This window comes from Antechinus flavipes, chromosome 1 (genome assembly GCF_016432865.1).
Source record: "Antechinus flavipes isolate AdamAnt ecotype Samford, QLD, Australia chromosome 1, AdamAnt_v2, whole genome shotgun sequence".
NCBI lineage: Eukaryota > Metazoa > Chordata > Mammalia > Dasyuromorphia > Dasyuridae > Antechinus > Antechinus flavipes.
The window spans coordinates 115760507-115775514 of NC_067398.1; the positions used below are offsets into that span (position 1 = coordinate 115760507).

The 15008-nt window shown below is 36.6% G+C and overlaps 1 protein-coding gene across 1 annotated transcript in view; it reads right to left on the reverse strand.

The window, feature by feature from the left end:
- GTF3C1 (general transcription factor IIIC subunit 1) overlaps window positions 1-15008 on the reverse strand; it is a 135650-nt gene that overhangs the window by 19126 nt on the left and 101516 nt on the right. The window contains exons 28-31 of the mRNA XM_051988276.1: window positions 13695-13757; window positions 12533-12626; window positions 3500-3672; window positions 438-719 (exon numbers count right to left, since the gene is read on the reverse strand). Of these exons, the coding sequence (XP_051844236.1) occupies window positions 438-719; window positions 3500-3672; window positions 12533-12626; window positions 13695-13757 (612 nt within the window). The remainder of the gene's footprint in view (window positions 1-437; window positions 720-3499; window positions 3673-12532; window positions 12627-13694; window positions 13758-15008) is intronic.

Sequence of the window (15008 nt, forward strand, 5' to 3'; positions counted from 1 at the left end):
CCTTTCTTAGGTCCTCAGCTTCCTCATTTATAAAACAAGGAGGTTATCCTACACAAGTGATCTTTAAAACCTTTTCAGGCTCTAATAGATCCTACATTCCATAGGAAATTATGCTACTGTAGAAGCAGTACTAGGCTTGGAAGCGGTAGGCCTGGGTTCAAATTCTGGATCTAACACTTAATGGTGTGGCCATGGAAAAAGGATTAGTCTGAGCTTTGAATTTTTTTTCACTTTAAAATGTGGTCTATCAGACTTAGTACCACTATCTAAGAAAAAAGTGAGAAAAGCAATTTGTAAAATTTGAAGGATTATAGAAAGGTAAATCATCACCACCACTGCCACAATCACAGCATCACTCTTGGTGACCTTTTCCTCTGGTTCAGGGGAGGCAGTCTAGAGGCTGCAGAGCCCTGGCTGTTTAGGAACACTGGCCTTACCTCTTCATGACTTCATTCTCAACCATGGAGCTGTCCACTACCACGATCTGCTCAGGGATTCGTACATCCACCGCAAGAAGGCCCAGAGAGAAAAGGCTGAGGATGGCCACGCAGTGGCCTCCAGGACCATCCAGGGAAAATGCTACCATATCAGTCATGGTACCTTCTGGTTCCTTGAATGAAAAACTATCTGGTTGATCTGTCTGACCAACAGCCTTGACCTTCTCAAAGAACTGGAAAGATTCTGTGCAGACCGTACTGGGAAACCGCCATGTAAATATCCTAATGTTGGAGGAAAAAAACACAATAAAAACAAAAAAGGAATAAGCATGAGAAGAGCTTCACAATAAACCGAGAAAGCATTTTTATATTCAAAGGACCTGATAAAGGCCTCATTTCTAAAATATATAAAGAACTGACTCAAATTTATAATAGTTCAAGCCATGCTTCAATTGATAAATGGCCAAAAGATATGAACAGACAATTTTCAGATGAAGAAATTGAAACTATTTCTAGTCATATGAAAAGGTGCTCCAAATCATTATTGATCAGAGAAATGCAAATTAAGACAACTCTGAGATACCACTACACACCTCTCAGATTGGCTGAAATGACAGGAAAAGATAATGATGAATGTTGGAGGGGATGTGGGAAAACTGGGACCCTGATGCATTACTGGTAGAGTTGTTGACTAGATTCATCCATTCTGGAGAGCAATTTGGAATTATGCTCAAAAAGTTGTCAAACTGTGCATACCCTTTGATCCAGCAGTGTTACTACTGGGCTTATATCCCAAAGAGATCTTAAAAGAGGGAAAGGGACCAGTATGTGCAAGAATGTTTGTGGCAGCCCTCTTTGTAATAGCCAGAAACTGGAAACTGAGTGGATGCCCATCAATTGGAGAATGGCTGAATAAGTTATGGTATATGAATGTTATGGAATATTATTGTTCTGTAAGAAATGATCAGTAGGATGATTTTAGAGAGAGTTGGAGAGATTTATATGAACTGATGTTGAGTGAAATGAGCAGAACCAGGAGATCATTACACAGCAACAAGAAGACTATACAACAATCAATTCTGATGGATGTGGCTCTCTTCAACAATGAGATGATTCAAACCCTCCCAACTTGTTCAGTGATGAAGAGAGCCATCTACACCCAGAGAGAGAACCATGGGAACAGTGTGTGGAACACAACATGGCATTCCCACTTGCTCTATTGTTATTTGCTTGCATTTTGTTTTCTTTCTCAGTTTTCTTTTTCTTCCTCCTTGATCTGATTTTTCTTATGCAGAAGATAATTGTATAAATACTCCTAACATGTAGTTCAACATATTTAACATATATTGGACTACCTGCCAGCTAGGGGTGGGAGTGAGAGGAAGGGGGGAAATTTTGCAACAAAAAGTTATGCAAGGGTCAATGTTGGAAAAAATTACCCATGCATAAGCTTTGTAAACAAAAAGCTTTAATTTAAAAAAAAAAAGGAAAATAAGGGGAAAAAAAAAGAGAAGAGCTTCAGTGTAGGGCTGAAGGGGGAAAAGTTTATTTTGATTTTAAATGTAAAGAAATCCCAAACTCATATGGAGATGACTTTCTTTTTAAATTCCTTATACATACTCAGGTCCTTGTCCCTCTCTAAAAGTGCAATTTTAAGAAGATTAAATGAAACAAAAATGTAGGATCAAGTCTTATTTGAGTACTGCCTCTGTTACTTAACATCTGTGTGATTACTAACAAGTATTTATCATGCATCTATTAAGTGCCAGTAAGATAAAAACTGTCCCTATGTTCAAATAATAATAGTATAGACAACATGCAAGCAACTATGTACAAACAATATGTGTGTATATGTTGCATGCATGTGTATGCACATGTCTTACAACCTCCCACACTCAATAAATTAGAGATTAAAGGCACTAACATTAGGGGGGACCAGGAAAGACTTGAAAGTGGGATTTTAGCTGAGATCTGCATCACTAGACCATAAAGTATGTGGGCTGGAGTAAGGAATAAAAAACTGGAAAGGTAGGAAAGGGCCAAGTTATAAAGCCAAAGAGAGGATTTTATATTTTATCCTGAAAGTGATATAGGGAGCCATTGGAATTTACTTAAATGGAAGAAAGGTGATGGTCAGACCTGTGTTTTTGGTAAATAATCTAACAGCCAAGTAGAGGACAGATTGGAATGGGAAGAGACTTGAGGCAGGGAGACTTACCAAAAGGCTACTACAATAGTTCATATAGGAGGTTCTACACAGGGATTGGGGGTGGGAGAGTGGGACGGGAGGAGGTAATGTCTAGAAAGGAAAAAGGGTCTTCTTAGAAGAATTATTGTAGAGGTACAATCTGTAAGACAATAATTGATTGGATCAGGCAGAAGGAAGATATTGAGAGATAATCTATCAAAGACTATAGAGAATCAAGCTGCTCTGAGATCATTAGATTCGGTAATTAAGAGATTGCTGGTCACTGTGAAGAGAGCAGTCATTTAAGCTATCTTCTCCTTCTCCTTATTTTCCTTATCTGCAAAATGAATAATGAATAGGTGAAAGTTGATCATTTCTAAGGATTGTTTTTGCTTGAAACCTATGATTGTGGTAGTGTGAATGAAACATTATTATGGAATTGAACCCTAGGTTCAATGAAAATTTGCTATTTAATCTCAACTAAGCCTTCATGGGTAAATGTAATATTACTTTTATCCTTTCCTAATTTTCTCAAATTTCTCACATTAGCCATTCTAAATCTCTTTTTAAGCCTTCCATACTGTCCATTCAATTTACCTTGCCCCTTAATTGAGGGATGCAATTCCTACTATATAGGAAAAAAAGACCATCCACCATCTTTGTTTGAACTTGACATTTCTTCAAATTATCATCTTATGCCTTTTCCCTTTCTAAGTCAAACTAAAAAGAGTTGTCTATTCTTGATCCTTTTCCTTCTTCTCTTCCTATTCATTTCTCAAATCCTTGTAATTTGGTTTGGGGCTCACCAACTCATTAAAATTGCTCTCTTCAAGATGACCCTTCCCTGAATTCTGATGGATGTTTGAGTACTCACCTATAGTAGGTCTGTGACAGCTGGTAAGACATGGGCACAAAGGGTAGGGCACGGCTTTTTTTGGGCCCTAGGGTGTGATTCACACGACGGCGGTTCACAAGACTTCTTTTCTGACACTCAACGAAGGCCTTCACAAGAATGTGGTCCTTGTACTCTCGGTAGAGGCGGAAAGTCTGTAACAGAGTATAGCCATAGGATTAATGGAGATTAATGCCACAAGGGTCATGGGACCAGACAAGACCACCTCACTGAGCTCATCCTTAGGGATAAAAATCCCCAAAATCATGTGATTTAAGAAGAAGGGTAAGTCACTAACTCTAGACAAAAGAAATTAAGTATCATCAATCAGCATCCTTTCCCTCTGATTTCCAAAAAAGTGACATTTTGACCCCAACAGGTCATTCAAAGAAAAAATCCCTCTAAAATCTTGAGGAACTCTACGCATAGAGAGGAGGAGAATGGCTGACCTGCTATTTGTTTACATGTCAAAAGTCAACTAAGCTGTTTGTCCTATTGAGGATCCAACTGTTCATGAAGTTTATTGTGGATATTGGAAGCCAGCTGGGACAGAGTTTGAGAAAGAAAAACTAAAAGAATGATGGAACTCAGTACTATATCTATAAATCAGTCTATAAAAATTTACTGATTCCTTCTCATGTGCAAAATCCTGTACTGGCCTTTATTTCATAATCACCTGAGCCTGGAAGGAGCAAAGGTTAAGAAAATGTTAGATCTAGAAGGTAACTCATATACACAGGTTAAGTGACTTGTCCTAAAGTTACACAGTGAAGAAGGAGTGAAGTAGAACTTGTTTTTTCCCAATACATTGATGTTTCTGGGAAAAATTTCAGAAGGTATATTCTGTTTTCACTCCTTATTTAACATACATAAGAAAGATAAGATTCATTGGGAATATGATTATTGTTTTTAAATACTAGAAGGGTTATCATAAGCAGAAAGATTAGACTTTTTTCATTTGACCTCTAAAGAACCAGGATGAATGGGTAAAAGTTTTAAGATGATAGATTCTGGTCTAAGTTGTAGAAAAGCTTCCTGATAATTAGGAATATCCAACAATGGACACAGTGTACTGTCCAACAATGGTGACTGTTGGAAATTTCCCGTCCCTGCAGATTTTTGAACAAAAACTGAATAATCATTTGTATCACAGAGTCTGTAGATAGGATTTTTGCATCAGGTAGGGAGTGGATTAGATCAATGGGATCAAACTTAAATAGAACAGGGGCCACTAACTTATACATAAAAATTCTTGAAGGCCATTATCAGCATTGAAAACCTATATATAGACGAGCAAAAGAACTAGGGTTGGGACTCTAAATATCACACCCAGAAAAGTTAAGCATAATCCTTAGTGGGAAAAAAAAAAAAAGAAAAGTCAATAAATTAACAGACTCAGGATTTTGATGCAAAAAACCTGAATTTAATAAAAAATTTGACATAAAAGCCAAAAGAAATATAAAGTAAACATCAAACACTAATTTCAAGAGACTCACTCATTAAGGACAAACTGTTTATGTATTACATGTTGAAATATAAACCATATGTCTAAGATTGTCACTAATAAATGGGTAATTTGAAAAACAACTGAGTTAGAGCTGAATATGATGTGATTCTAAATAGTAAAACTATGTAGGAAAAGGTAAAATAGTAATTATGTTATACAAATGAAGTACAAAAAGAAGAAATGATGCAGAGAAGTTAGATTGGGAAGGAGGGCTGGTAGCTCTAGAACCTACTCCCATCAAGAATGGATTAAAGAGGGAACTATCTATATGTACATATCTCTCTCTCTCTCTCTATATATATCTGTATCTAGAAATGTATAAAATTTTTCTAAATTTATAAAGAAATAAGAAGAAGGATCAGAATGTAGGGAAGAGGGGATAAAACAGTATAGATTAATGGTAATGAGATAAAGTATGTAGATTAACTGGAATGGAACAAAGAGGGAGGAAAAGGTGGGGAGAGGATAAGGGAAAGATCCTTGGAGATGGGGTACACTAAGTAATAGTAAGGCAAGGTAGGATGTAGAAGTAAAACAGAGATAGAGGAGTCAAGAGGGATAAGAAATAAAAGATATACACAAAAATAATAAAGTAGTAGAATTTACTAAGTAAAAAAAAAGCAGAGGTAGTAATAATTGATCTCAAAGTTAAAGCTAAAATAGATTTACTCAAAAGAGAAAAATAGGCATACTATACTATATGACAGCCATATCCATAAACAACACTTTAGACTATTTATAATAACTAAATAGTATAAAATTGGAATAGTGCTGTGGTATAGGAATGATGAGCTGATAGATTTAGAAAAATATGCAAAGACTAGGATTTATGAAGAATGATGTTATTTATCCCCAGAGATACAGGAAAAGCAAGCATAGTATAGCTCTACATAGATGTACATGAATATGTGTGTATGTGCACGTATGTGCATATGATTTTACATATATGTGTATGCATGGGTATATATATATATATATATATATATATATATATATATATATATATATATATATATATATATATATATGTAGATGGATGGGTACATATGTACCTGTGCATGGAGATGTATATATAAATGTATATATAGGTATGCATGTGTGCACACATGTGTGTATACACACATAGCCTTTTGGGGGGAGGAGGGAAGAAGGAGGAAAAAAGAATAAAGTAAAAAGTGCATAGCAGAAAACAAAGGAAACAAGAAAAGATTGTGCAGTATTTATTATAAAGGCTTTCTTGAAATGGAAAACTACTGTCTCATATTTCTGAATCCTCTTGTATGTTCTGCTCTGAACATGGCAATTTTTTTCTTTTTCCATATTACATTTAAGTTTTAAATTTAAAAAAGAATCAATCGCTGATAAATTACTAAAAGTCTATCTACTACATTTCACGCACTGTGATAGTTGCTAGAAATACAAAGTAAAAAATGAAACAGTCCCTGTCCTCAAGCAGCTTACTTACATTCTATTGGGGAGACAACAGGTATATAAATTAGCATATACAAAATAATTACAAGTTAAATTTGGTGGAAAATAAAGGAATCATGAAAGATTTTAGATAGAAAATAGAAGGAAACAAGGGAATATATAAGAAGTGAAAGTGAGGAGAGAAATGAATATATTCCAGGGATGGATAACAGCTAGTACAAAGATGAGGAGCTAGGAGATGGGAGTGTTATGTGTGAGAAATATTAAGATAGCCAATCTTGCTGGACCAAAGAGTATGGGGGAACAGACGTAAGAAAAGAGAAGTGGAAAGGTAGTTGGGACTAAGTTGTGAAGAACTTTACAAGCCAAATAGGAGCTTATATTTGGAGCCTGTAAAGTTTATCAAGTCACATAATCAGATTGTCATTTTAGGAAAATCACTTAGAATTTAGGCTGCATTGAAAAGGGTGGATATGTAAGGCAGGGTGAGCAATAAGCTAGCTAGTGCAATATTCCAGGTGAAAGATGAAGGTGTAAACTAGGGCAGTGACAGAGAAGAGACAAATGTAAAAGATAGCAGAGGTAGGAGGTAAGGATAACACCAATTTAGAGAACCTCTGTGATTAGGAAGATAGTGGTACCTAGATAGAAATAGGGTAATTAGGAGGAGGAGTGGGTTTTGGGGAAAAGATAATGAGTTCATTAGTAGAGGAGATTTTCACAATAATGATTAAGAACTCACTACCTCCCAAGGCAAGCTGTTCCAATTTTAGACAGTGCTAATTGTTATCAAAAATTTTCTCATGCTGAGACAAAAACTGCTGCCTATTAACTTTCCTTAACTGATTCTATATTTCTGCCCTCTGGGAGAAAGTAGAATCAATATATTCTTATAGGTAGGCTCTTTAAATATTAGATTTCTCTTCTTCCATTTCCTTCAGCTCATTTTTTCTTCTTATGATAGTTTTCAAACTTCTCATCATCCTAGCTACCCCTCCTTTGGTTATATTCTAGCTTCCTGATTTAATTTTTAAAATGTGGTACAACAAAACTGGGCCCTATATTGAAAATATCTAACCACAGAGTCCAGTCCCCATCCTAGACACATCAACATAACCTAAGAGTATATTAATATAACAGTTTTAGTTGTCACAAATAACACAAACAAATGAGCATTACAGCAAAATATCCACAGATATACATGGCAGAAACTAGAGGGGAGTTTTTCTGTTTTTTTCTAAAAACCTCCATTTTTTCCCTTCATTTTCCCCAATATTATTTTTCTGACCTTTGTGTCTTAAGATAGAATCTAAAGGGACATTAATATGACTTTTGGATACTCTCCCTAATGCTTCATTAATGGGCTCTTTAATTAGACCTGAAGGAGCTCCCAAACATCTACCTTTCTGTTGTGATGAAGGGTCCTCCAGCATGATCAAGCAGATTCCACAGAAATCACTTGCTATGACATTCATTTCCAAATAGCACAGAATTAGTTTTGGGATTTCATAATTATCAGTACAGAAAGGAAGAGGGGCATTGAGGTGGAACAGAAAAAAACACTAAACTATAAGTCAGAAAACATGGGTTTTCTTTAGCTGCCCAGTACAGGGTTGTGACCTTGAGCTTACTACTTTATCTTTTGAGCCCGTGACTTCCTCTAAAAATATGGGGGTTGGGTCAATCATTTATTCAGCTAGTCATTGTCCTAAACTCTAGGGATACAAAGAAAAAAGTCTCTATTCTCAAGGAGCTCACAATGTCACAAGAGAGACAATATGCAAACAATATATAAAAAGCAAGTTATATAATACATGATAAATAGGAAATGATTAATAGAGGGAAGGCTTTGGAACTGAGAAGGATTAGGGAAGGCTTCCTGCAGAAGATGGAGATTTAGTCACAATTTAAAGGAAGCTGGGAGGTCAAAAGTTGAAGGGAGAATGTTTCAAGCAAGGAGGATGACCTGAGAAAATGACCGGAGCTGAGAAATGAAGGATTTTGTTTGTGGAACAACCAGGAGATCAGTTTACTGGCTTGAAGAGTCCATCGTGAGAAGCAATGTCTAAGAAGACTAGAAAGGTAGAAGGGACTAGATCATGAAAGAGATGCCCAATAGAGTATTTTGTATTTGATACTGGAGGTGATAGAGAGCCATTGAAATCATTGAGTGGTAACAACGATACTGTTTGAAGATGTATTCTGATGGAAGTGGATCTCTTCAAGAAAGAGAGCTAATTCAGTTTCAATTGATCAAGGATGGACAGAAGCAGCTACACCCAAAGAAAGAACGCTGGGAAATGAATGTAAACTGCTTGCATTTTTGTTTTTCTTCCTGGGTTATTTATACCTTCTGAATCCAATTCTCCTTGTGCAACAAGAAAACTGTTCGGTTCTACACACATATATTGTATCTAGGATATACTGTAACCTATTTAACATGTGCCATCTGGGGGAGGGGGTGGAGGGAGGGAGGGAAAAAATCAGAACAGAAGTGAATGCAAGGGATAAATGCTATAAAAAATTACCCTGGCATGGGGCTCTGTCAATAAAAAGTTATTTTAAAAAAAAAGAAATTATTGAGGGGGTCCACTTGTGTTATAGGAAAATCACTTCAGAGGCTGAGTAGAAGATGGATTAGAGTCAGAAGAAACTTGAGGTAGGCAGCCCCACCACCAGCAGGCTACTGTAGCAGTTCAGACAGGAAGTGATGAGGATCTGTAGCACAGTGATGAGGATCTGTAGGCAGTGATGAGAGATGTTGCAGATGGAACCTTTTATGATAATAGAGAAGGTAGGGGAAGAATTTAGTAAGAAAAATACTGAGTTCTGTTTTTAATACATTGAATTTAATATGTGCTCTGGACATCCAATGTGAGATTCAGTTGGAGATGAGAGAGATCAGAGAGAAAGTGGGAAAGGAAAGGTAAATTTGAGAATCGTTAGCACAGAGATGGTAATTAAATCGATGGGAGCTGATGAGATCACCAAGTATAGAGAGAGAAGAAAAGAGGACCCAGGACAAACTGACACCTACAGTTAGAGGTTATGAACCGAGTGACAATGCAGTAGAGGAGACAGAACTAAAGTGGAAGATAGGCAGGTGGAAAACCAGAAGATGTTGGTGTCCCAAAAATTGAGAGAAAAGAGAGAATCAAAGAGGAGAGTGACCAGTGATAGGAGAGAGGGTAGAGAAAAGGCTGCTGGATTTGGAAACTAAGAGATCACTAGTAACTTTGAAGAGCACTTTTGAATTAGATGATGACAATGATGATGATTTCGCAGTCTGCATTTTATCCTAGGGAAGCTGGAAGAAATGAATACAGGTTTTGGAGCAGAGACCTGAAATGGTCAACTCTGTGTTCTATAAATTTGTTTGGGAGATGCATTAGTGAGTGGGGAGACTAGCAGCAGGCTGGCCAGTAGGAGACTAACATGGTGGAAGTGAGAGGTGATGAAGGCCTGATTTAGGACAGTGCGCAGCAGTAGATAGAAATAGATTCAAGAGACACTGGAGATAGAAAAGGCTTGAGTTGGCATGGAGCTGATGGGGAGGGAAGGATGAAATGTTCCAACTCTGACTGGCAGCTTTCCTCTTCTGAATACAAAAAGAGGCATCTGATAGAATTCAGATGGAAGTAAGATTAGTTCTCTGCTCAAATCCTAGTGTTTTTTCTATTAAAATCCAATTAAAATTCCACTTTTTTCAAAAAATTTTTTTTCAAAAAATTCTTTTTTTGACCCTTTACTCTCAATTTTTTAGAGAGTCCTCAGCCCCCCCAAAAACACTTCACCTTTTGGATTTCATAGGAAATTTTTTGTTAAATCTGTAGGGATTTTTGATTATATATTTTCCCTCATTTTATCCTCCTAATGAAAATTCCATGAGGGCAGGGACAACTATCTTTTCTCAACTTTGTATCTCCTTTAGCTTCTAGCACCAATGCTTTGCAAACATCAGATAACAATTAATAAATATTTGTTGAATGTGTGTCCTCTAAGTCACTGCAGAACTGTGGAATTTAACCACAAAATATTTTTTCCTTTTATTTCTGCTGGGCTCCCTCTTGTGGTTAAAGCAATGAATATTTCCCTTTAACATCTTAGGATATTAAGAGTGTTCACGTGTGTGTGTGTGTGTGTGTGTGTGTGTGTGTGTGTGTGTGTGTGTGTGTGTGTATGCATTCTGGCTTTAAATGAAAACAAAACAAAATCTTTATTTTAAAGATAATCTTTTTCTCTTCCAAATGAAGTTCCTTATCCCTCTCAATTATCAAAGTAGTTTTTAAGCATAAAGTTAACAGGCACTGAACCTTCAATGCTAAAACTAAATACCAATTGAATCATGTCAGAAGGACTCATGTCCAAAAAAAAGCACAATGTGGGGAACAAAGAATTAGACTAGAAATAAGAACACCTGTTCCACCACTTACTAGCTATTTGACTTTGGGCAAACCACTCCATCTCTCTGAAAACATCTCAGCTTTTTCATTTAGAAGACGGATATCATAAGTTCCCTATCTACCCTGAGAGCTAGTCCATCAGGCTATCTATCTTGGGCAGACACTGCAGATAGACAAAGAAAGGTAAGGTACACCCAAAGGCACTTGGGAAGCAGTGATAGAGATGAATGGGCTGCAATATGGTTATCACTGAAGAAGAGCTCAAATGAAGAGGATTTTGTAAAAGATGCCAACAGAGAGAGAGACAGAGAGAGCTGTAGCCACTAAAGAAGGTAGGCCGCTCAAGCAATGGAAAGAAGGGCAATTGATCAACAGTCTAGGTGCTCTATTGGTATAGAGAGACCCCCTGCTCAGGATTCCCAGGAGGCATAAATCACATTGATCAGGTAGCACAAAATGGATTTGCCTTCCAAACAACTTTTAAGACTTGCAAAGGGCAGAGAGTAGTGGGGATGGACATGGTCAAGCCTATGCTTTGGTCTGATATGTTGTTATATTAACATTTTCTATGTCATAGAATGCTATGTAATTGCCACATTAATTTATGTGGGGGTTGGTTGTACTAATGGTGCATGTGAGAGGTGATGAGGGCCTGCCTGGGTGGTGATTAGATCTGCAAAGAGAAGTGGAGGCAGGAAGTCTTGTGGAAATAGCCACATGGATGAGATCACACAGCAATTGTTGATTTATCTCAAAGGGTTGCTTTAAGAAAAGCCATATAAATTACTTTCATGATGATTACTATTAGCATAAAGAAAGCCTGTCTGGAGTTTCCTCATAGATGTAAGTAAATTGTAGCTGAGTCCTCTGGGCTGCCTTTGCCTCCCCCACAGTACTGACAAGAAGCATTATGGCAGGCTTCAGGATGAAATGGGAGAAGAGAAGAGATGCTACTGTGTTACCTGTCAAGGAATAGAGGAAGAGAAGGTGGACAGAAGAAGGGGTATTGACTTCCAAGAAAAAGAATAAGGATCTCTACAAAGTCAAAGAAAGGGGTATCCTATAGTTCTTCTGGGATACAAAAATGGTTAGAGTTTGGAGGTACTAGCTTCTCCAAATCTACTTTCCTTAAAAGCTGGTTTCTACTTAGATAATAACTAATTTTTTCAAAAAAAAAAAAAAGGCAGTAAAATCTCTTAAGAGAGAGGAATAGTGTGGGAGTAAGTTTTCATTAAACACTTATATGTTTTAATTTCCCTTTTATCTTTTTCATTTGGCTATCTAACAGATAAATGAAAGAAGCTCTTTTAAATTCTCTGGAAAAAGAGAAGATTTCAAGGATATTATATATGCAGCATGTAGTAATCACTAACATCTAAAAGTTTTTATGTGTCTATATATGTTTATATATAGACACACATACATACATATGTATATGTATGTATGTGTGTATATGTGTGAGTATGTATATATAAAACATTTGCCCATCTCCTTACTTTTTCCTGTCCTAAATGTTGCTGATATTCAATTCTCTGCTGAAGAAAAGTACTCCTCTCAAATTCCATGGATTAGAGAGTGATAGACATAAAGAATATAAATGGAAACCTCTACTGCAACATCTGGAAACATCAGCAAATCCCACACATAAAGAAAAAACACCAATCTGAGACCTACCTGAAATGACTGACATAACTTCATCTGATTATCTGAGAGGGCCAAAGTGCTCTGGATTAAGTTCTGAAGTACCAGAAAATGAATGTCATCCACACTGAAACAGAACATGTAGACGACAAGAATGTCAAACCATGAAAACCCCCTGAATTCAATACTAATAAAAATGAGTCAGCAGTCTCACAAAATATTGGACATTCAAAGCAGAAAAAAATTCTTCTCAGAATTGAATCTCCTTAGCAGATGTTCTATGCAGAAATGTTTTAAAGCTGGTCAAATGGAGGTCAGAAGATAACACTGCCTTATCACACACCTAAAGTCAATTAATGTAATGATTTAAAAAAAAATAATTTCTAATAACTTTTTTAGAAAAATGATTTTTTTTAAATTTAGTTTTTAATTAAATTTAAATCTCATTTTGATTTTTAATCAATTAATCAAATCAAATCAAAGCAGTTTAAAATCTCATATTGATATTAATTTTTGAAATCAAAAGAAAAGTAGACATAAAAAGCAGTTTTCCTATGGGAAAAATCACGTGATAACAGTTGTAAGGCTTTTTTTTTTTTTTCCCTATCCACCCTGATAATGCAGACTTATCACATTTATTTAAAAAAAAAAAATCAGGAAACTTGAGCACTGGGAGGAAGCTCAAAGGTGTTTCCTAATTCACACTCTAATGTAGAGAAATGAAGTTTATGTGCTTTCTACTACGAACTACAGTTTCTCTGCCTGCTTTCAGACATTCCCAAAACAAGGACCAAAGACTAGCAGATGGGGAATGAAACAGTTGGGAGGAGAAAAGAATATGTTTGTTCATAATTTGAAGTTTTGACAACCAAAGTTTTGTGGGCCAACTTTCAAGAAGAAAAAAAAAAAGCAAAGTCTTCCTACAGGATTTCAGGATTTAGAGCTGGATGGTGTCTTAGGAGATCATCTCACTTAAACACTTCATTTAACAGACAGAGAAAGGGAGTCACAGTGAAGTTGAGTCTCCCAAGGTCATACATTCAGGAAGTGGCAGAGTTAGGAATGAAACCCAAGTCTTTTGTCTCTACATGCGGAGTTCTTCCTACTGGGTCGCACTGCCTTGGATCAAGCAGATAATTCTAAGAAGAAATGGGGTGGCCTCAGGACTGCAGGGAGCACACCCGCCCACACTCACCTATTAACTTCATCTTCTTTTCTGCTTTGATCCTTTTCATCCCCTATTGCCAAAACTCTGTACCTAAAGAAACAGAAAAGGAAACTTTTAAACTCTTCAAAGCAGGCTTTGCACTGTCTGATTAGTGACAGGAAGATATACATAACCTATCGTCCCTTGGTGGCCATTGTTAAACCTTTGGCCCAGCCCCAAACCTTGGGGTTAAAAGTCAAAGGGGAGGGGATTTAAAGTGAGATAGATCCTATAATGTCATATTATAAAGACAAGTCCTGGGGGCCAGGGTGGTCATCTGAGTAATCCCCTCTTGGCCTTTTTCAACAAACAACATTCTATATGGGGTCCTGGGTCTAGGTCAGCTTTTCTTAGTCTGACTCTTTGGGACATTCTGACCTAATCTATACTGGTCTTCACTTTTGCTCTAACAACTACCTTCTAGTTCTACCCCTCCTCCTTTCTGCATCCTCCCCTCTGAACCTCCAGCCTCCAGAATGATCACAGTCATCTAGAGTCACATTCAAAAATCTAATGAATTAACATTACTTTGACATCACATTTGTTATGTTTAGGCTGGTTTGGGTCTCCAACTTAAGAGGTATAATAAAATTCTTTAAAAAAATATCATGGCATGAATTAATTTTAATTCACTTTATGAATACTTTAGTGAGAAAAAGTGCTACCTGTAAATATTCTCTGCAAGTCACTTTCTGGAATTTTGCCTATACAACAAAAAACTTGGGCCACAAGATCACAGTGCTGAAAGTAATCTCAAAGACATCTAAGCCAATTTCTTCATTTTATAGAAGAAATTGAGGTCCAGAAACAATTTTTTCCAAGATTACAATGGACAACACCAGTCAGTTTATCAGTGTTGGAAAATTAAGAAGGTAGATTTTTCTTAAGACTGGGCACTAGATAAACCTTAATTTTCCACATTTTCCATTGGACCTTCCTTTTCCTCTTATCTTACTCTTTTGTTCTTTGTGTGCCAGATAATTCCACTCAGGTAAATCATAAGCTCCTTAAAAACAGGGTCTGTGACACATCTAGCTTTGCATTTTTCCCAGTCTGTACATCACAGGGGTTTGCATTTGGTAGGCATTTCTTTTATAAATGCTTGCTGAAATGAAATGAACTCTATAGAGTAAGACCAAACCTATGACTAATTGGATTTGAATCAATAAACAGAAAATGTTTAAAAGAGGGACTTCAGAAAAGGGACTTTTTCCCAATGAAAATATAAAACAGAGAAATTATGTAAACCTGAGCAAAGCATGGGAAATCTGGTTTGATCAATGTGAAAGTATGAAAATGGAA